Source organism: Falco rusticolus, chromosome 6 (assembly GCF_015220075.1).
Source record: "Falco rusticolus isolate bFalRus1 chromosome 6, bFalRus1.pri, whole genome shotgun sequence".
Taxonomy (NCBI): domain Eukaryota; kingdom Metazoa; phylum Chordata; class Aves; order Falconiformes; family Falconidae; genus Falco; species Falco rusticolus.
In genome coordinates this window covers 28,586,506-28,609,102 of record NC_051192.1, presented here as the reverse complement: position 1 = coordinate 28,609,102, position 22,597 = coordinate 28,586,506, and the positions used below count along the sequence as shown (strand labels likewise).

The 22,597-nt window shown below is 38.8% G+C and overlaps 1 protein-coding gene across 1 annotated transcript in view; it reads left to right on the top strand.

Annotated features, from left to right (window-relative positions):
• FRK (fyn related Src family tyrosine kinase) overlaps positions 1-20,959 on the top strand; it is a 53,922-nt gene extending 32,963 nt beyond the window's left edge. Inside the window, exons 5-8 of the mRNA XM_037391947.1 lie at positions 10,895-11,053; positions 16,053-16,234; positions 18,393-18,558; positions 20,276-20,959. Coding sequence (XP_037247844.1) covers positions 10,895-11,053; positions 16,053-16,234; positions 18,393-18,558; positions 20,276-20,490 — 722 coding nt within the window. The 3' untranslated portion in view covers positions 20,491-20,959. The remainder of the gene's footprint in view (positions 1-10,894; positions 11,054-16,052; positions 16,235-18,392; positions 18,559-20,275) is intronic.
• The last annotated feature ends 1,638 nt before the right edge of the window (positions 20,960-22,597 follow it).

Here is a 22,597-nt window from a genome sequence, read left to right as displayed (position 1 = left end):
AATGTTGCTTGTATGGAACCGAATTACTACATTTCATCTGTAGGTGAAGTAATTCATTTACTACTGGTTTGTCATCTGTAGAATTTCTTCTAGTGATTAGATGCTATATTATAGTGATTCCTTAGGTAATATATAGAATAGGTACTATGTTAAGTTTGTATTTAAGAAGTGCTTTAATCTTAATTTGATTGAATAAAATTTCTCAAAGTTTTTGATACACATATAATAATATAGCTTTTAACCTTTTTCTTAATTATTTTTCATTAACCTTAAATTGACAACATAAAATATCTGCCAGCAGATGGCAAGAACCACATAGATAAAGTAGTTTGGATGATACACATTTTTTTAAAAAAAGACATAACAATATAATAAATTGTGGTTAATTGAAAAAGCTTGTGTTGGCCATTAACGATCATGTTTCAGCAAGCATAACAGGTTCAGATCTTTGATTCAGAATAACAAAAACATGCTTGAGCTCTGCTTGAATGGTCTCCTGAACAGGGAGGAATTTAAGCATGTGTTTTAGGGCTATCTTGTGTCAGGATATTGTTTGGTTTGGGGCTTGCAAATTGAATGAAAATAAGCACCTTTTTTTTTTTCTCTACTTAACTGAAATTAGAGAAACTGCTCATACTAAAGTCCTTCTATGATTCATGTGAAAGACAGCATACTTTTTTTCAGAGAACTGATCCATCTCCGTAGTGACCCAGTAAACACAGAAACTGTCTTGAAATGTCTTTGTCTATTTCCCTTTCCTAAGATGGTATTCACTAAGCCTGTGCCTTTTGTTCCAGGGATCCATATGCCTATTTTTATTGATTTCTGAAACCACAAGTCTGATACCAGTCTTTTTCTCCTTGTGTCTGACCTGAGTCTTTCATTTTGCAGTACAGGCCCATTACCTCTTGTCTTATACACAATGACTAAAGAGTACCTAATTGTTTTCTTCCTCTTTACAGCAGCGTTGCACATACTAAAAAAACTATCAAGTTCCTCTTTGGTCTTCCTTTCTTTAGGTTAAACAGCTCAGCCAGATTCTTTGTGTATCTCAGATGTTTTAGATGTCCCATAGTTTTCAGAAGACCTTCACTGAGCTGTGGTAACCATATTTTTTCTTAGTGTGGTGCTAAAGAAAGAACAAGTCTGGATGTGTAAAGAGAGGGATTTGCTTCATATTTCTGACATTCTAGACTTCTGTTTAAACAATCAAACATGATGCTTCCCTTTCTTCTCCATGAGACAAGAACCTAATTTGTCCATCTGAGTTTACTTTCCTTTAATGATTTAATGCAACATCTGGAAAAGTCTGTTTTATTGCAGAAGACTGAAGGGTCCTTAGTAAAGTGTGAAATTTCTTAAATGATATTTAAAGAAGGAAATAAATGAAGCTGGAATAAAGAACAAGACTAAGATATCTCAATTTTTTTTTGTGATATTAAGTTTTCTTTTAGAATTAGATTTTGAACAAATGGCAATGCATACATTTCAACTTCCTTTAGCAGGGAAGTGCAGCTGACATTTATCTGGTATTGCATATACAAAAATAGGAAGCTATCTTAATCATATTTCATCTCCTCTTAATAATTAAATTCAAAACACTAGTTCAGCTTTTTCTTCTATATAATGGGGACAGTACATAATACTTTTCTCTGTGAAACAAACTTCTGTGTTAATAATGGATTGAATCAGAATGACAAGACTACCGCGAAATATGTGAAACTCTAGTGGCAAGTTCCAGCTGCAATTTGCCTTCGTTTTTTTTCCTTTTTTTTTTGATGCTGATCCCCTGAATGACTGCTACTAATACTCCACCTGAAGAGAAGGAAGAGTTAGTTCATTTTTCATCTGAAACATTTGAATGTGTTCAAGGCCAAACTGATCTATGGAGATCCATTCTTTGACTGTTGTTCAATTCAGTATCCTTTCGATGTCTTGCTGATAAAGCTTGCAGAAAACACAATAATTTTAGAGTGACATAAGCAGGAAGAGGGTTTTTTTTTTATGTTTCTATAATAATAGGATAGCCTAAGAATGCACACACAGAAGACTATAAAACAAGGAAAAAATGGTCACGTAAACTTCAATAGGTTTGCTAGCTAAAAATTACTTTTTACACTGGAATAAACATAATATTCACTGCAGACTCATTTTTATGTACAGACTGGCACAGTGTAGTGGAAGAAGCCCCTTCAACTGTGATACTTTTTGTGGTATCATAGTTCGGCTGGGAAAAAGGGCTTGATTAATCAATACTTTTTCCATCTCTGTTTTTTTTTCACTCTAGTCAACAGTAGTAGTCTCATTGATTTCACAGGGAGTTATATTGAGTCAGGGCAGACACAAGCCCCACCTGGATGTGATGCTTGGATAGCAGAGAGTTTGTGATCTAATACTGTGATAAGGAAGTTGTGCATTGCACTTAATGATGCTCAGAATGAAGACTTTGATGCTCCAAGTCATCTTGATAAATTATATAGGTAATACTGAATTTCTTATCACTGTACTTTGTGAACTATCTCGTTCTACAAAAATGGTTCAAACAATCTCAAATGGAAGCATTTAACCTTGTAGTACACTTCTCTAGGGAATTATCTTCTTCTATACAATGTTTTTCACCATTTGGCATGCTTTACTGTAATCAGTTAACACTGGTTTTCCATAGCTTGTTCTCATCGTTACCCATGAGGAATAACTTTTCAATAATTAAAGGAAAACCCCAGTACCCTCACCCTAGTCTGAGTAATAAATGCTTAGCTTCGTACTAATAAAATTACAGCAAAGGCTAGGTCTGATAATTTCATTCATCATAATATGAAGATAAGTGAATGGAAAACACAGTACTTCATGAGTAATCAAGAAATACATCATGTTGATGATTGAAGCTTCTAATATTCACATAGACATCATTTCAGGCTCCCAGTGTAACACACTGTAAAACAATCCTCTTGTATTGCTTGGCTCAAAGATCTAAATCAGTTGTCTTTACACTGAGGGAGAAGGGGACATGTTTTAAATCAAAGCCTTTTTGCTAAGCTGCTGTACAGTATAGACCCACTGGAAAAGAAAGCAATCAGAACAAGAGAATAGTGTGATAAGCTGAAAGTGATCTGACAAATGTAGGGTTCTGTTAAAATGGCTTTACCACTAGAGAATTTTGTGACATAGAACCATGCTCACATTACCAAGCAACAGCAGGTTAAGCAAGTAAGGTAATCATGTAGTAAAAAATATAGAAGAGCATAATGCAATCAGTATGTCGTAGATTTATAGGCCTGAAGACCAGAAGGAATTTCTGCTGGTTGGAGTTTTTCTCTGTCCTAGATCGTGTGTAGTGTGAATACTTTGCTGTTGTTATATGCCATTACATTTCACCCCTCTTCCGAGATATTAATATTTAATCAAAACACAGCTTGTTCTTGACTAGGTAACTAGAATTCTTCTAGTCCTGAGATGGAGGCACAGAGAGAAATGGCCTCTGCTGTCTTTGACAGTTTGTATTAATGGTATATCCTATACCTGTAAGAATGTGGCCTAATTTCTCATCTGGATTTACCTGTTGTCTTCTCTGTAACTCTTGTTATGTGTTCTTGTGATGAAATAGAAGCCTCCTCATATGCAGTATTTTTTATTTCCACTCTGGAATTACATACAGACAGGGTTAAACCAATTTTCAATTGTCTTTAGAAGGGCTAAATATAGTTTCTTGTTATATGGTATTCTCATTTCTCAAATACTTTTTCTGGACTGACACCAATTTCTAGCTGTTGCTGATAAAAGGTTTAAAATGGTTGTGTTTAGGTAGATGACCTTCCAACCTGTAGGAAAAATTAAACTCCCAGAATTCTGGTGAGATAGCAGTGATGGATTTTTCCTAGAACCAGTTCTCACTTGCTGCAAATGTGCGATTCCCCACTTGTGAGTAATTAAGGTATTGAGAAATCTGTTTCCATTCCAATTTGGAGCAAGAGTCAATTTCTCAAATATTGCACACAAACTGGAAATTTCACAAGTCTTTCTTTCAGAAACATTGATGCACAGCATACTAGCTACATTTTTCCTGGTTTTAGGCATCTAACATTTTAGATACATCAGGCTTTTTTAATAATTATTGGGAAGAAATAAACACCTACATGTCAGATACTATAGATTAAAAATGTACATTATAATGAAAGAATAACAAGCTATTAAAGCATGTTTCTGTCCATTGGTTGTGAAGTCTGGACAACTACCTCATATCTAGGTGCCTGGATAATTGTCTACAGTTGGAAGAGGTGAATTCAGCTACCAGCAGTGTTCTCTAATTCCACAGAACTTACAACAGTAACAAAACTGAGGAAAATGCTGATCTGGTGGAGCCTATGAGATCTTAAACTGGTAAGCCTGGGAACTGTCTGACCAAGAACTGTGGAAGGACTGAGGTTCCTAGGCTTCATCTCCTGCCTTTATGGTTATAGAGTATCTAGTTTAACCAGCTTCAGAGTTTGGGGTTTGCAGTCCTCTGTCTATGGACAACAGGGCTCCACACACAGGCCTTATGGACTGTAAGGGAGATTTTGCAGGAAAAGGGGCTCAACCAGAGATGTTCTCAGATTTAATGAACCATCCTTTTTCAATGAATTCCTGTTTCTGCTAGAAGTTTGTTGTCCATCTCTAAACAGAATGTTAAATACTTCACTATCAAAAACATCAGAAGATGAAATCTATTGATCCAGAACCATTTTTCCCCCCCTGACTCTTCAGAGGCTTTTTTCAGAGCCAGTGGTGGATTATGAAGACCTTCAACATGTCAGAATGACTAGTCTGTGATCTTTGTATTTATACAAGATTTCTATTAATCTTGAAGGAAGAGCCACAAGACTCTTAATTAAACTAGTCTTTTGATGTATTGGGTTGACCCTGGCTGGATTCCAGGTGCCCACCAAAGCTGCTCTATCACTACCATCATCTCCCTTCACCATCACCCCCACGCTCCCCCCCCCCTCCAGATGGACAGGGGATAGGAAATACAACAAAAGGCTTGTGGGTGAAGATAAGGACAGGAGGAGATCAGTCATCAATTACCATGACAGGCAAAACAGACTCAACTTGGGGAAATTAAGTTTATTACCAGCCAGATCAGAGTAAGATAATGATAAATAAAGCCAAAGCTTAAAAACACCTTCACCCCCACCCCTCCCTTCTTTCCACGCTTAACGTCTCTCCTGATTTTCTCTACCTCCTTCCTGCCAGTGGCACAGGGGAATGGGGCTTGTGGTCAGTTCATCACACGTTGCTGCTGCTTCTTCCTCCTCAGGGGAAAGGCTCCTCACACTCTTCCCCTGCTCCAGTGTGGGGTCCCTCCCATGGGAGACAGTCCTCCATGATCTTCTCCAATGTTAGTCCTTCCCATGGGCTGCAGGTCTTCACAGACTGCTCCAGCGTGGGTCCCCCACAGGGTCACAAGCCCTGCCAGCAAACCTGCTCCAGTGTGGGTTCCCCTTTCCACAGGTTCTGCCAGTAGCCTGATCCAGTTTGGGCTTCCCACGGGGTCACAGCCTCCTTGGGGCATCCACCTGCTCTGGCGTGGGGTCCTCCACAGGCTGCAGGTGGGTACCTGCTCCAGCGTTACCCTCCATGGGCTGAGGGGCACAGCCTGCCTCACCATAGGCTTCACCAGGGGCTGCAGGGGCATCTCTGCTGCAGTGCCTGGGGCACCTCCTGCCTCCTTCTGCACTGACCTGGGTGTCTGCAGAGTGGTTGCTCTCACATGTTCTCACTCCTCTCTCTGGCTGCAGTTTCTCTTGCTGAGGGTTTCCCCCCCGCCTTCTTAAATACATTATCCCATAGGCGCTACTGCTGTTGCTCATGGGCTCGGCTTTGGCCAGTGGTGGGTCTTGTCTCGGAGCCAGCTGGCATTGGCTCTATCAGACATAGGGGAAGCTTCCAGCAGCTTCTCACAGCAGCCACCCCTGCAGCCCCCCTGCTACCAAAATGTTGCTGTACAAACCCAATACGTTCCACCTCTCACCTCTGTGAGCCACATGTTTAAGAATTCTCATTAAAATCCATTTTTATCACACAAACTTCACAAACTTCACTCACATCAACAGAAAGAATTCCCCACAACAAAATCTAAATAACATCATCACACCACCAAAGTGGACAATTTACACACAATCCACCCATCGTCCCTTCATCACAATTACAACCACCAAATTTCCCCACGATCATTCCTCTTTTTGTCTCTAACATTACTCAGTCCATGTTTTGCCCATTACCTCTCCTATCCTTATTACAATCTGTTGATCACTGTGAGTATAAGCAAAAAGCAGTAGTAATGTGATGCCTTCATTCAGATAATTGTCTTATTTATTCATTGGTGATTGACTATGCTTTGGAGACATCTGTGACATTTTACCAGCCAAAAACATAGTGATGGGTGTGTGAATGAAAAAACAAAGAACATCTTTGCCTTAAGGAGCATCTCTGACTTGTGAGTTGTTGACCCACAGTTATCCACCTCTGTGTAGGGATCAGCAGACAGGAAAATGGTGTAGAAGCCAGCAACTGCTGTTTCTGTTCTTGGCTCTGCACAGCACTGTCTTGCTGTAGGTCCCTGACCACGTCATTTCACATTTTTGTTTTTATTTTCTCACTGATATATTGTTTGGTTTTTTTTTTTTTATTTAAGTGGAAATCATTGCAGGAGAGATTTGCACTTTGTCCTATGCTGAGTGTGATGGATTCTCTGGAACCTATTGTCTGGGCAAGCTGGCTTCTTCAGCTGTCAGCATGAAAAGCAGACATCTATCATTACCAATTAATCGTATCTGAGAAAATTCCTTATGCCTGTTCAAGTTGACGGATGCATTTGTCAGTATCATATTGTAAGACAACTCCCAAGCTTCTCTCTTTGCATGGAAGCTGCCCAAGCACAGTTTTTTTTCAGGAGGCTTTGTCAAAATAGTTACTGGTTTGGTACTGTCAGTGGAGGTTTTAATAATATTTTCAGTTCTTCAATATGTCATGTCTTTAGTGCATACACCACATAAAAATCTTTGCCCTCAGGAGAATCTGCCAATTTCTCTTAACAAAGAAATTCTTTTATTTCATTTAGTTCAGCACATAACCCTAAACTAACTTCTCAGTTCACTTCTGTATGGTGAGAAAGCTACTTGAGGATTGTCAGATACCTATCTCATTCTCCTGTTAATGTGAATAGCTTGCACTCGTTCTTTTGTGTTACCAACAACATGATGTTTTTAATATTATTTCTTTATTATGCATAAACTTATTCAGAAGATCACAGTATATGCTTAATGTACTTTGCACACAATTTCATTTTGTATAAACTTATTCAGAAGACAAGGTGGCTTTGAAGTACAAGGTTACTTTGTAGTTATTTGGGAAGGTTTATTGAAAGTTGCAAAGGGTCATGGGTGGATCTTATCAAATATTTAAGGACCACTTACATTTAGGCCAATGGAATATGGAAAATAACTGACCTTTCTCTCTAACTCATTTCCAAATTATCAGTGTTCATCTTATAAAGTGAAGTTTCCTCAATTCCAGAACAAAATATTTTCAGAAAGAAAATGATCAGAACTGATATATCTGCTTTAAGTAGTCTTAAATTAGAGGTGGTTGCTGGCAAAGTAGCACATCATAGAAGACATCAAAGAAACATATTTCAACACTTTGTTCTGAAGAACTTTGACATTTACAAAGACATTCTTAATTCAAAAAGCAAATTATTAAAACTATTTTCTTCATGTACTGATCAATCTACTCCCAAATTGGTGTCTTACACAAGGGATACTTGTGTATTTACATTTCAGTAAATGTTTCTGTTTCTGTTAACTAGTTTTTTGGTCAAGTGGTTTCTACTTACAGTAATCTGCTCTTCATATTGTGCTTACCATTTACAGCTGAAAACATATATTTCATTAAAAACACATGTTAATCAACCGCAAACTAGAAAAAGTTATTTGAAACTCCATGTGGCATGTATTTTATGTATTTTACTTACATAAACGTCCTCAAAAATTGTATTGTAACTTCTTTCCCACTATTGTGACAGGCTTTATCTAACTAATTTGTATCAAGCATATTTGCTTGGTTTTAGAGGCAGTTTTTACTTTGCTTAATTAGTTGCTAAAACCTAATCTTAGACAAAACACTGGTAAAGACACTTTCAGTTAGCATCCAATCCACTTACTAGCTACAGTATAAGAGCTACAGGGCTCTGGGGGGCTTTGGGCATTATCTGCTACTTGTGCTGTTTAAAGATATAAGTAAAACTGAAGGTTACATATGCTCTTCAAAATATGCAGAAAATAATTCTTATCAATCTTTGTTACTGATTTCTTATCTTTATTATTATTAATTGCTTCTACAGCATAAAGAAGGATTTGCTGCTATTCAGTTAATAGAATACTTCCCTCCTGATCAATTTATTGGAAGTTGTCATATGTGAAACACATGTTGCTTGGTTTCAGTTTGTTGGAAGAAGTTTATAGCATGATTAAACTGAGAGATTCCTTGTAGGCAAATTTTGATGACGGGAACAAATCAGACTGTCATTTTCTATGGTATGAAGAAATCCTGTATGATGTTCCATAAAGGGTAGTTGATTTAGTAGGCCTCAAGTTAGTAAATACTTTATCCTTTTTAGGGTAAACCTGTAAAATTTTGGCACCCATGCTAAATCACTAGTCATGCTTATGCATTTACCTGTGGAGGCAGAATACTTCACACCATGCAGCTTCTCTGTAACCTTTCGGATGATTTCCATGACACATGCATGTATCTTGAAGAGTAAGCAAATGAACCAAAATATTAAATCAGTACCAAATTGAGTCCAAACCCTTTAAAGACAACCCTAGGCTTGCTTTTTTTTTTTTTTTTTTTTTTTTTTTTAATTTAGGATTGGTGGAAAGTTCAAATAAAGCTGTAAAGGAAGATTATGCTGCTCTAAATAGGAAAAATACATAGGATTGTCCTTACAGATATTTTTTTTTTTCTACCTGTCATAATCTCTGCTTTATCCAGACCAAGTGTAAGTCATTAACTTTTCAGGCAGACCCCCACTTTCCTCTGACAGTTGCAAAAGGAAATGGGTATAGCCTGTACCTGTTGAGGAGATGTATTATTGGTTGCTATCCATTTATTGATGGCATGGAAATCTATTAACTTTCACCATCCCTCCTAATAGCATTATATAAGGTATCATGAAATTGGACCCCATGGGATTGCCAAGGAAGTATCAGGACACAGAGTGGAGCACCTGGCCCTTGCAATAATCCTTGCTCTCACAAGTTGCAATGTCAAATGGCTCTTTTTTCATAAAGTCTGTGTCAGAAGCATTTCTGAGTCATTCCTCTCACACTGATGCAAGGATATGAAATCACACATTATTGCTATGTTTTGGAAGAGGTTGGAGCACTTTTCAGGAGGTGGCATTCAGTGTAGGTGTTGGGTGAAGGTGGCCCAGGCTCATTTGACAGTTCTGTGGAACAGATTTTCTGGTGGAGTTTTATTGCTGAGCCATTTAGCATCCTCCTAGCATTTAACTTCATTTAAACATCCATGTTTGGAACAGAGCCAACTCCCAAATGAAACTTTTTTGTTACCTAATGCTAAAAATCATGTAGCCTTGGCTTCTCAAATGACTCAGCCTGCTTACACTAGGAAAAGTTTGTTTTTAAACATGGAATAGAGCAGATTAGACTCCCTGCCTTCCCCCCCCCCCCCCCCCCAACTGTCACTGTGATCTTTTCTTAATAAAACTAATTTGATTTGGGAGAAAGGAAGCATTTGAGTAGTTGAATAATTTCACATTTGTTTATACAAGTATTGTGAAGTTGATGTTGTTTACCATCTTCCTCAAACATTTGAGAATATCTGATCACTACTGGATCATTCCAGTTAGAAAGCTTTGTTTATTTATTTGTGCATGTTTTTTCTAATCAACCCCCTACTCAGGACATATGAGCTGTAATCCTAAATGTGCCACTGACTTTAGCTCCCTGTGCCATTTCTGTATGTTTCATTTCATGGTTTTTTTGACATGGTTTATGCATTGGCTTACTGTGTATAGGAATAGAACTAGAGATATTACGACCTTATGTAACACTTAAAAAGTTTAGATCATTAGTTGTTAAGATAATTCTGCATTTAAGAGAGTGTAAAATTGCTGTTGCATATGTCCATACATTCGTATTTCTAATAAGGTTGCTATTATATTACTATTAATATGCTATATTAATATGCTATATAACATTATAAACATTATAAACATATATAAACATATAAACATTATAAACATATAAACATATAAACATAAAAATATATAAACATATAAACATATAAAATTATAAATAGTTATTGTATTTATGTATATAAAATGCACACATCTATTCTTCATATGCTAAAGTGATTTCAGTGCTCTCAGGTTTTGATTGCTGAAGCTGAAAACATAGTGCAATAGATTCTTATTGCAGCATTATTTTTCTGCCAGAAACTTTATGTTCACTACCCAAGCACACTTACCTCAGTTTCGGGTCACTTTGTTAACCAGTTGTAACATCACTGTTTGCTTAAATTATATCAGTTAACATTCTAGCCTCACTTTTTTCTGTTTGGGAAAGGCCTGGGGATGGTTAATTTAAGCCTTTATATTTCTGGTAGCTGGAACAAATATGTTCTCTGTCCTTGTGCAACTGGCATGCTTCACTCATTAACTGTTTATTTGAGGGGCACTGTCTGTTTTCTGTGGCATCTGTGAAGATTTGAGATGCTAATGCACTTTGAAAGACAGAAAACAATCTCAGTTATTCCCTTAAGACTGCCAGGCTGGTAGGAAGGCCTTTAATAACCTCAGCTTATGTTTTGTTATATGCTGTTGTTTCAGGTTCAATGGATCCAAAGGACTTTCTGAGGGAAGCACAAATAATGAAGAACTTGAGACATCCAAAACTTATACAGCTTTATGCTGTCTGCACATTGGAGGACCCTATTTATATTATTACTGAGCTGATGAGATATGGAAGTCTTCTAGAATACCTTCAAAGTAAGCAAATGACTATAAACTCATTTCAAGGGGTGCCACAGCCGTCAGTTTAGTAAATACACTAACATAAAAAACAGAAGTACAACACCCTGGTTTAATATAAAAGGTACATAATTTGTCATGTGTGGGGATATGAAAAGAGGAAAAAAAGAGGTTTATGAATTTTTAATGTGCCAAAGTATTTGAGAAGTAGGAGAGAATCACATTCACAGTTTGATCCTTGCCTTAAAATGAATGACCCATATTTTTCCCCCCGGTTCCATGAGTAGATGGGAACATAGACTGACAGAATAAAAATACAAGCATCCAGAAGGATAGGTCATCATATTTGACATGAAATAGAGGCCCTTCCACAACATGTACCTAACAGCTTTGAAATCTATTACTAGGCAGGGATAGCCTTTCACTGTGAATTTGTCCCCTGCCTATAGCATCAGGGCTTTTATCTCAGCAGCACTTAAAAGTGCTCTTTTGAAGGCAAATAATAATTAAAAATAAAGTTGTACAGCCTGGAACAGACTAGGGTAATGATTGCACTTTATGTTCATCCTTGGTATCGAAAAATGCTTGATTTTAGTGTTGTTCCCCATTTTTAGTTTAGCGGATGTCTCTGAGATGCCAAATATTTCTAGAGCTGTAATGATCTCTTGAAGACAAAATGTTCACTGTGATTATCTTGCTAAATTTCTTCTCTGTCTCCAGCCCATAAGGCAAAGCCCTGTGAAATACTACAGACTATATACTGTGACACATACCTTCCCTCATCTTCTCTGTGGAACCATTTTTTAAGTGGGTCTCAGCCCAGGGACAATTACGCTAAAGAAATCTCTGGTAGAGGGACAGTCCCACCAGGAACTACACAGAGAGGGGCTGCAATGAGCTTGGGCCAGATCATCTGCAGTTTTGTAGGCATTTAGTGAGCAGAGGTAGCAAGGCACAAATTTCCTTTAAATTCTCATCTTTGGTGCCTTTGTGTGCAGATTGCTGCTTATCTGATTGAAAGAGTCTGTCCCATCAGGAAATGATTGCTATGCATGAAAACATTTATTGCACCAGAGAAATAGCTCTAAGAAATCCAGGATGAGTCACAGCTATTGCAGAGGTGAAAATTATCCTCTTTGTGCACAGTGTACAACATGTCCGGGACACATGAGCAGTGCAGCCTATGTGTGCATCAGTTGCCAGCACATGCACAGCAGCTGCCCTTGCAGCCTCATCTTTGCCCGAGTGCTCATTTCTGTAGCCCTGCATCCCAGAGACTGTGGAAGGTCAGTTGGTTTTCAGGCAGCCGTCAAGATAACGGTAAAAATGGCCAGATGAATCCCAGCCTAGTGGTATCTCGTCTGATGGCCTGTGCACAGGGGAATAAACAGAACTAAAAGGTAAAGGCAGATATCCAGGTTCTTTTATAGGTATTGGTCAGAGAAAAGTCATTGCCATCAGTGACAGTAATAAGAGAAGAGATTTTAAGCTTGCGTAGAGCTCTGTGACTGGAAGTGATCTGTATTGGTGGGAGGTCAGCACACAACTCCTTATAAGCTTTCTTGAGACTCAGCCGCTGCAGGAATCATGAAAACACTTCCAGAAGGCTGCTGTCTCTGTATGCAATATGGGTAGATATGGCAAACTGGAACAGAGGGAAGTCCAGAGATCATTCTTTGGTTAAGTTTCCCATCCTAGAAATGCATGGTATGTTTTTCCAGCTTTAAAAATCCCTAATATTTCATGCATAGTGACTATCTCATTCCACCGTAACGACAGCTACTTAATGATGACAAGCATATGAATTCCCTGTGCACCTTGTGAATGTACTTTGGGATACTTCTTGGTGATCAGTGCTATGCAGAGTTATTGAGCTGCCACCAGGATGAGAAAAATTCCATAGAAAACTTTTGTTTGTTATTGGATGTGAATGAAATTGTCATAAATGTGTGAGTGTTTTTATCAATTCTGATAGACCTGGGGCTTGTTCTGGCAGGGATTCAGTCTTGAAGTTTGCTGAATTATTATGTAGGCAGTGCTCTCAACTGGAGAAAGAGATGCTTTTTTTTTTTTTTTTTATTGTCAGGCATCTGTCAATGAGAACATTTTCCTGTCTTTCCTGTATAAGATACTGATATTGATTACTTAGAACAGGGTGCAGACCCTAAGCTTTCTTTAATATTTTCTCTAATAAATTTTTCATATAAACGTGATAGGTTTGTCAAAAAATATTAGTTCAAAAGGACATGGAGGTGCTACGTTTTCTTTATAGGATAAAGAATAAGCCATGGGAAGGTTTTCTAAATTCATCAGTAGTACCTAGTTTTGGGTGTGGAAGTTATATTAACTTCGGTTTTGTGCTGTAGTTTTTCCTCCTTTAAACCAGTTTTAAAAAAACTAAAGCACATGTATACCCATATGAATACAGCTGCAAACTCTTCTGAACTGCTCTCAGCCAGCCAGATGGGAGCTGGCTCTGGTCTGGAAATCTCCACAGTTGTACTAAAGCTGTGCTGTGCTTGAACTTGTGTGCTTTGGCTGGCCTAATCTGGGATTTTGGAGTATAGTCAGAAATCTTTATGAGACAACCATACAAGATTTGTACTCCAGATCCCAGAGAGACCCATGCTTTCCTCTATCTTTGTGTACAGTTTGCAGCTTCTGATCAGCTGAGGCTCCTCCTTACAGTTTTCCTTTCAGCTCCAGGACAGCAGCAGCACAGAACCAGCTCACACAGAGAAACCCTCCAAGAAATACTGCAGCAGCTGGGGCAATGGTGACCTCTTCCCCTCCCTCAGCTCACATGCTAAAGGCAGTAGGTCAGTGTGGTCTGGGATCCGAAGCAGCCCCCAGTGGCAGAAATAGTCTTTCAGCTGCAGTTGCACCATTAGAGGTGGTTCTTGTCCTTGTTCTTTAACAGGATGCACCTGTGAGTCCTGCAGGGCATAAGACAGGGAGGGTTTAGCAGCTCTAACTCCTGTTCTGCACTGAAGCAGCTCATTAAACACGAGGCTTATGAGTCATACTTTTTTTCCCTGTGACATTGCCATGTTCTGCCTCTTGGAGCAAGCTTGTGTCAGGCTAGTCTGGAGCACAGGCAGAACAATGACAAACCTGTGCTCAAGTCTGTCTGCATCCTTGTCTGCTTTCACCAGGAGGTAGTCCACAGCCTGTGCAGATGAAGAAACAGTGTGAAAGGGAACATGGAGAGAGCAATTTTAAACTGAGTCACATAAGCTGGTTTCCAAAACCCAGGTACTTATGCAAGGTGCTTGTGCGCATTCAGTTATTTTCTGACCAAATACAACACAAGTGTCATTTGTGGATTTATATCTTTGTCCAGCAAGCTGAATAATAAATGTTGATGTCAGCCGGTTATCAGAACTGCAAAAATTCAGTGTTACATTATCCTGATGATGGGTTTTCTTGATAGTTATGCCATAGATTTTCACCTAGCCTGATTTTTCTCCCTCTCTCTTTTAAAGGTCAAGGCAACTATTAAACATATGTGTGGGAGAGGAAAAGACTTTCTGAGTCAACAATAGAAGTAAATAATCTTAGTACTGGATTATCATGACAATGAGTTTAGCCTCAAAAAGGAAAGGACAGTAGACATACAGGGCAAATTTAATAATTTAAAATTCATTTCTTTTACCTATTCATCTCAGAACATTCAGATGAGCAGGAAATTCAAGACCTGAAGATTGCAGAATAGATTAGTAAACAATGGAATTTCACACTCTTCATAAGGGGTGATTGCAAGGTTAGGTCAGATAAAATGCCAGAACGGGAAGAGGCTATGCAAAACAATGCTGAGACACAATTTCACTACAAATCAATTCAAAATAACAATCAGAAAACTGCCAGCTACAAATGTTTTATTTCTTTAACACAGAGGCAGTGAGGAAAAGTCACCATCCTAATAAGAAGCAGGAACTGCCAATAAACCTACCAGCAAACACTCAGCTTTTTGATATTATTACGATTCTGAAACAAGGTTGAAACTTTTTTGAGTGTTAGTTCTACAGAGGCAGGCACTCACGCTTCAGTGATGCAGTGTTTGGGTATGGGTGACGTTGATGCTTGAATATAGCACTGATTTGGCTTACCTAGATTACCTTAGGTTATAAATTCTTTGCTATGAGGAGGTCAGCTGTCCCCAAAATGCCACAAAGGCCCTGAATTTGTATCCTAATAAGTTATACCCCAATGACTTTTTTTTGGGGTACCTGTCTTACAGGTTTTGGCTGCATTTTTTAATGACCTAGGCTCTATCCTTCATTTATGGAGGCAAGTTGTTCTGCTTAGAGTTCTTCTAAGTCTGAACAGATGATCTTTGGTTGCCAAATCTCTGTTTCTGGGACTTACTGATCTTACAGTGGTGGGAATGGCATGTGCATTGCTTCAGAAAGTTCTACTAGAGAAGCAGGCAGCTTGAAAGCAGCACAAGGAGTCCTACTGTTGAGTAGCAGCAACAGAGATAACAGCATGAAGCAGTCAAGTGGACTGGAAGGTGAAAATGAGAATTACATTTCACAGCAGATGATGTATGTATTTCCTAGTAGGAATCATTGGAGAGCAGGGAACAAGGATAATTTTGTGCTTTTCCATCTTTAGTCAGTTTTGGCTACACCCAGTGAGTACTGACATTAACTCTTACTCACAGTTTAGAACAGGTTATCCACCTGTCAGAAAGGCAAACATTGCATTGCTATCAGTAGATAAATGCCTTTTTCTTTGAACTGTGTCAGCAGCTCCTTCCAGGCCTAGGTCAACTGCTGCATTTAGTATTTACTCTTTTAGAGAAGATGGGACAGGTTACTCAGTTATTGTGAAACTAGCTGTATGACTTTAAATAGTATCATTCACTGACCTGTGACATTTGGTCCAGCTGTTACTTTATTGTATTGCATGGTTTCGTTGATCTGTGTTGGCTGTTTGAACCAGTCAACTGTTATGTTATTTATATCTAAGTACCATAAATAGTATGTTATCCTGTCATGTTCTTTTTAAACAGAAGATGCAGGCTCCCAAATCTTCCTGACACATCAAGTAGACATGGCTGCTCAGGTGGCTTCTGGGATGGCTTACCTGGAATCTCAGAACTATATCCATCGGGATCTGGCAGCTAGGAATGTTCTTGTTGGTGAACACAGTGTTTACAAAGTGGCAGACTTTGGACTTGCAAGAGTTTTTAAGGTAGGTTGTGAGGCAGAATTGGCTTTACTTTAACTGTGGGGAACAAGGTGGAAGAGCAAACTGTAGCTTCTGAATTGCAGAGTTCAGGCAAAAGGCATGCCCAGGGAGAAAACAACCTCTAATATGTTCACTTGTATCCTCTACCTGAGTTATCCCATGCCAGGCCAGAAGCTGGCCTGTGCTTTTGTGTCAGTCTGAAGATGGCATCCCTGTGACTGCTTCCTAGTCAGTCCCCAAGGAAGGAGCTTGGCAAGCAATAATACCCTTAGCTGCACAAACTTTATCCACAAGATGCGTGTCTGCCACATGGAAAGAGATTACAGGAATGATGGCAAAATTATTTCCCTGAGCCTGTAAGGGAAGGTGTGTAAAAATGTATTGGCAGCTATTCTCTCCCTGTTTACTTCCCCGCTGCCTCCATAATGCTTGTGAGTGCAGGTAGCAATCATAAAAGGACCTTATTCCTCTCCATGACTAACAGTGGAGTTCATAAAGTGAGCTCTCAGAGCTTTAAATCTGATGTAGTTTCAAATTCTTTGCCATTGAACTGTTTTTTTTTTCTTTAATTCATGAGAACATGGAACGCTGAATAATGCTGACCAAGATCACCCTGGAAAAGAGCCATGGTTTACAAATGAGATTTCCTACCTCTGAAAATGATTGGATCAGAGTTGGAAAGATTTGATTTGCTGTATTTTATGCATTTCAATATGTGATCCATAATTTCTGAGGTCTTGTTATTGTTTTTATTGATTTATGTTCTTGCACTGAGAAAGAAAAACAGAGAAAAAAGCCCTCTGCTTGTCATTTTTTTTTTTCCATTCAAGCAGCGGAAATTGAAGTTCATAACAGAGTTGGATTTATTACATACTGAAGTATAGAATAATGGCTTGACAGTGGCATCAAGGGACTTTGAAAGTGTTTTTTGCTTAATTTTGGTTCTTCTAGTTATGCTTAAGTTCAGATTGCACATTTTTTAACATGGAAAATACATATTTTTAAATGAACAATGCTTACAATAGTTATTTGTCCTCTGTCCTCACATGAGAGGGTAATAACTTACAGCTGTTGACATTTCTTGTTAAAACTGAACTTTACTAAAATACTATGTCCTAAAGATATCTTGGCAGACTTTCTTGGGAATATTCTGTCTCCTAAGCCAAAGCACTAATACGGTCACATGCAAAGATCTCAAAGAAGCAGGTGTGAGAAATGAAATCTATATTTCTGGATGTGTTAATTAGCATAATGAAATAATTTCTTGTTTCTAGAGATGTTTCTAGATACAACTGTATCAGTATGTAGATACAAAACACTAACAACCAGTCTTTTCAAAACTATAGGACATTACATCTGGGAAATGTACATTCTGTATTAAAACCTAATCAAACAAACACAATCTTATACACATTTGCCTGAATTTGCATGTGAAAAACCTGATCAAGGCTTGGATATGACTGATGTACACTAAATTACTTCAGGAATGAAAGAGAGAATAAAAGTTCACAAAGTTTTGGTATCTGTGCTATAAAACTTTAAGGACATGATTCTACAAATTTGCAAGTAAATGATTTCTCTTTTTCTATGTGTCTTTCATCTTCATTTTACATGAATTAGTTGGACCCACTGTAAGCAAATATGTTAATTTGAATCACTTGGAGTTTGTTCTTTGGTCCCCAAAACCTGCTTAAGTGATTGTTATCAAAGTCAATGGCCCTTCAACACTGCAATAAATCACAGAAGAAAGGTTCTGAAATTCATTAGCTCTTGCTCTTGCCTTTACTGAAGACCAGATGTGGAGCCATTTGGTTTCTGCTGTCAGCAGGATGCTTACGTTGCCACTCCTGACAGACTTTTGAAATCTTGCATGCCATGTCCAGAATTCACAGTAGCAGGTCATAATTAATCACAAGCCACTCCAACACTGCGTGCTTGCTTGAAATGATAAATGCTTTAGAAAAGCCTCTGATGAACGGTAGCATTTCTCAACTGTGAAGTCCAATTCAACAACAGACTTCAGAAAGTGTGTGCTTTAATACCATGAAAGGCAAGTACTTGGCTAAAAGAGAAGATTAAACACATGCTTAGCTTAGTCAGGTGCTTAAGTACTTTGCTGAAGCAGATCTGAAATCACACTTGCTTCTTTTACCCATGACAGGTAGAAAATGAAAATGTGTATGAAGCTAGGCCTGAAACAAAACTCCCAGTGAAATGGACAGCCCCGGAGGCAATCCGCTACAACAAATTCAGCATTAAGTCAGATGTCTGGTCATTTGGAATACTTTTGTTTGAAATAATCACCTATGGGAAGATGCCTTATGCTGGTAAGTGCTTTTACCAAAAGAATGATGTCTAATGTTTTCTTGCTTTAAGAACGAGAACAAAAAAAGTCCAACACCCATACTATGGCATGTTAAACGGTGAAGACTGTTAAGTACAGAAAGATGAGGTCCAGTTTAGTGGGTCAGACCTTCTGGCTGCCCCAGGCTCCCTGGAAGCTTTCCAAAGGCTGTGATTAGCAGCCATTCAAGCTTCTTCTCACTGGAGTCAACCTGCGTTGCGCAAAACCTAAGCTAACTAGCTGTTTCCCTCCAGCATCAGCTGCAAGATGCCAACTCATAGAATGTGGAAAAAGGGAAGGTTTTCCTGTTGCCCATCCTGCCCTTGTTTGTTTGGGTTTTTTAAATTTATTTTCTTGAGGATATCTGATGGAAGAACAGAGTATTATGTGTGAAGTGCTGCACAGGCATCTGAGGAAGGAGGCGTCTGAAAAATGTATCAGTGTTTTTACCCCCTTCCCTCATATTTGAGTATTGCAGTGGAAAGTCTTGATAAAGAGAATGATCACAAGGATTTGGAACAAAATGTCACCAACCTAAAAAGCAGATTTAATGGTATGAGAGCAGCCATTATTCCTAGCACTGTGAGAAATGCTCAGGGAACTGTGGCTCCCATAACACAAGGTATCAGTGAGATGATTGACTGTGGCTCATTTTGTGCTGGTGAGAACACAAGGGAAGGACTAAAGCAAAAGAAAGTTATTCTGTGTCTGCACAGGCCTGAGGGGTGGTGTGTTTGCTGTAACTGTATTTCACAGGATCCCAAGCTAGTATTTCCTGTAAGAGCAAAAATTGATTTTGCCTTTTGATTCCCACTGTCACCTCCTGTGAAACTGTTCTGAAAAAAAGAAAATCAAAGCCAAAAATCCTCAACTCTTCCTTGTATAAACTATAGATGTGTGCATATGCACACACACACATAAATAAGCTATTCAAGTATAGATGATACATAACATCATGATTCTTGATATTGTCTGAAAATATGTTCAGCGTTATCCCTTTGCAAAGGCAGAGTTTACCTGTAAGTTTACATCCTTTTGCCTGCCTATTTGCTTACTTGGTATTACATTCAGAGAGAAAAGAAGTAAAGATTATGCAATTCAAGATGTAATTTAAAGAGCAGAAAACAGAAAGGGAACAGGACAATAGGCTTAATATATAAAGGTATAGCACAGGTAGGGCAATGGTCACTTCTCCATGATGTGCAGTGACAGAGCAGGCAGGATGCCATGGCATAGCTTCACCAGAGGAAACTTAGGGCTGATGTTAGTGAAAACTTTCTAAATGTGAGGAAAATTCAGCAGCAGGACAGATTTTCTTGGGAGATTTTGGACTCGCCTAGACTAGAGTGATTTAGGAACAATTTAAGTGAAACAGATGTCAGAAAAATTTTGGCAAACCCAGGTGGTGGAGAAAAAGCCTCATACCCAGAGAGAGCCATTTGCTGTGCCTTTCGGGTGGCTCAGCTGGGGTGAGGGGGCTGGGAAATGCTGGAGATGGTTTTTAACTGATGGCTTGGGATCCTCTGATGACTCCTGTGGCCTGTTGCTGTTAAGGGGGGCCTGCTGTGCCAGCCCTGCCCTCACCGGGCACGTGTACCTCAAGGGAGGGCATCCCATTGCCTCCTTTCAGTCAGAGATAAGGACACGTGTTGTCACTAAGTAGACCCTGAGTAGTCTGTCAAGCTCCTTTGGGATTGCAGGTATGCCAGGACACCAGGTCATCCAGATGCTGGACAAGGGCTACAGGCTTCCTCAGCCGGAGACGTGCCCAGCGTCGCTGTACCAGCTGATGCTGCAGTGCTGGAGCGTGGAGGCGGACAGGCGGCCCACCTTCGAGGCCCTCTGCGGGCAGCTGGAGTGCTACTTTGAGACCAACTCCTCTTCCTACGCTCAGACCCAGGCTGTGGTGAAATGAACTCCCAGGCACGGGCTGAGGAGCAGATGCTAGCCAACGTGGCTGAAGGGAGTGTTGTGAAGTCAGCCAGGTTATTAGGGGGTGCTGAGGAATTCTGGTATGTTTTCATCCCTGTGCTGATACTCAAAGACACTGTTTTGCAAGACTAAGCATCAGGAAGCTGGAGGGGTGGGGGCTTCTAAAAAATAAAATGTCTTCTATTTATTTTTTAAATAACAGATTGTAAGAATGAACAAATGAAATGAGTGTCGCTCAATAACCATTGTTGTGTTTTGTCATTTCTTTACTGGAATAATTATATGCTGTTCCTTAGATTTTTTGTTCCCACCAGGTTGTTCTCATGAAGGAATGTGATGGCTCTGCACAGCAGGATCTGTGCTTCCAGAGTCCTCTTGTAAAAAAAAATAAAAATAACCCCATGACTGTGATGATGGAAGACTCCAGATTAATTGCCTTGCTTAGACTTCAAGTACATGTACTTCTGCTGTATCAGAAAATAAAACAGGTGTTCATGGGAGAAAAGAAATTATTTTGTTTTGTGGATGCAAATCTTTTTTAATCTTTTTTAGTTTGTCTGCTGTTCCTTTTTTACAAAAGTAAACATTATTATTAGATTCTTGAAGCTGTTTGTTCTTAATGTTGTTAAATATTGCCACAGAACCAATGAATTATTGTCAATTCAAATGTAAAGTTTTCTTCCATAGTACTTCATTTTAGGGGTATTGGAGGAAAAGATATTTCAACATGAACTCAAGACTGCCTTAGCATTTCAGAGTGACACCCTTTCCTGTCCTGCTGCCCAAAACACAGACCCACTCCAACAGGACAGGGCTGAGGGCAGGTCTAGGTATTTTGCAGAGGGACTAGCAATCCATGCTTCCATCTTCTCCAAATGTGACTTTCTTATAGGACATTTAAATAACAGATGATCTATTTTACTTTATCCATGGGGAAATGGAGCCCAGGTGCTTCTGCTAGCAGTCTTTACAGCTACAGATTTTAGAATTTTTTTTTTGCCAGTTTTTCTAATTAACTACAGTATGTATTCTGCTGAAATCTGATATCACTGTGACAGTTTTATGTTCTCAGTTGTGAGGCTTAGAGAACCAAGTTTTAATTATTTACTTACAATTCATCAGTTAATTATTTAACAACATAATCTAGGAATTAAGAGCTGTACTGTGTTAACATAATGTGAGCTCAGTATAAATGTGCTACCATTTTCCTCTAATATCAAAAAAGGGTATAAATAAATGAAAAGATTCATTACTTTAAAGGCTGGGTGGCTTTTATTACATCTTTTTCATTTTCTTTTCTTCTCTTTATACTGCAAATCCATTCATCTCAGTGCCTTGCTTCTAATTTTTAATTTCCTTTTCCCCTCTACTTTTGGAAGGCAACACACCTTTTTTTTCCTTTTATACACATCGCTTATGTACTCACTATTCAAAACTCCTTTCCTTATTTATTGTTTTTCTCCTCTTTCTATCTTACTACACTTGGAGTGTCTCCAGCATTCTGTCTCCGTTCACCTTCGTATTCTGTGCAGTGTTTCTCCCTACTAACCTTTATACTAATTATACATATAAAGCACAATACAGTGATAATTAATCAGCTGTCATAGCATCCATGTGATTTTGGAAAGTAATCTTCCACTCTGAAAGAAGAAGATGTTAAACAGCCTTGCCAAGCCCATCCTGATAAGAACTGGCATGGAAGGAACTGGGAGATTCCCAGGCAAAGTCTCCTGCTGTCCTCTGTCCATGTTTGTTTTGAGACTCATGCTAGCTACTGGCTCACAGCCCCAACAAGATGTTATTTATGATTATCAGACCTCCATCAATCCATGTGTCTCTCATCTGGCTAGGAGCTGTGTTTACTGTTACAGTACGAGGTTAGCAAATCCCACAGAGTAGGTTTATATGTATATAAGAATAGGACTGCTGTTATTTGGAAAGATCTCTGCCTCAAACATGTAATTTTGATGTTCAAGCACTATTTCTCACATGATTTTTCAGACCTAAAACTTTAAGAATGCTGCAAATAAAAGTTGAGTTTGGCCAACTCAAAAAAACTTTTGATAAAGGAAATAGAATCTTAAAAAGCA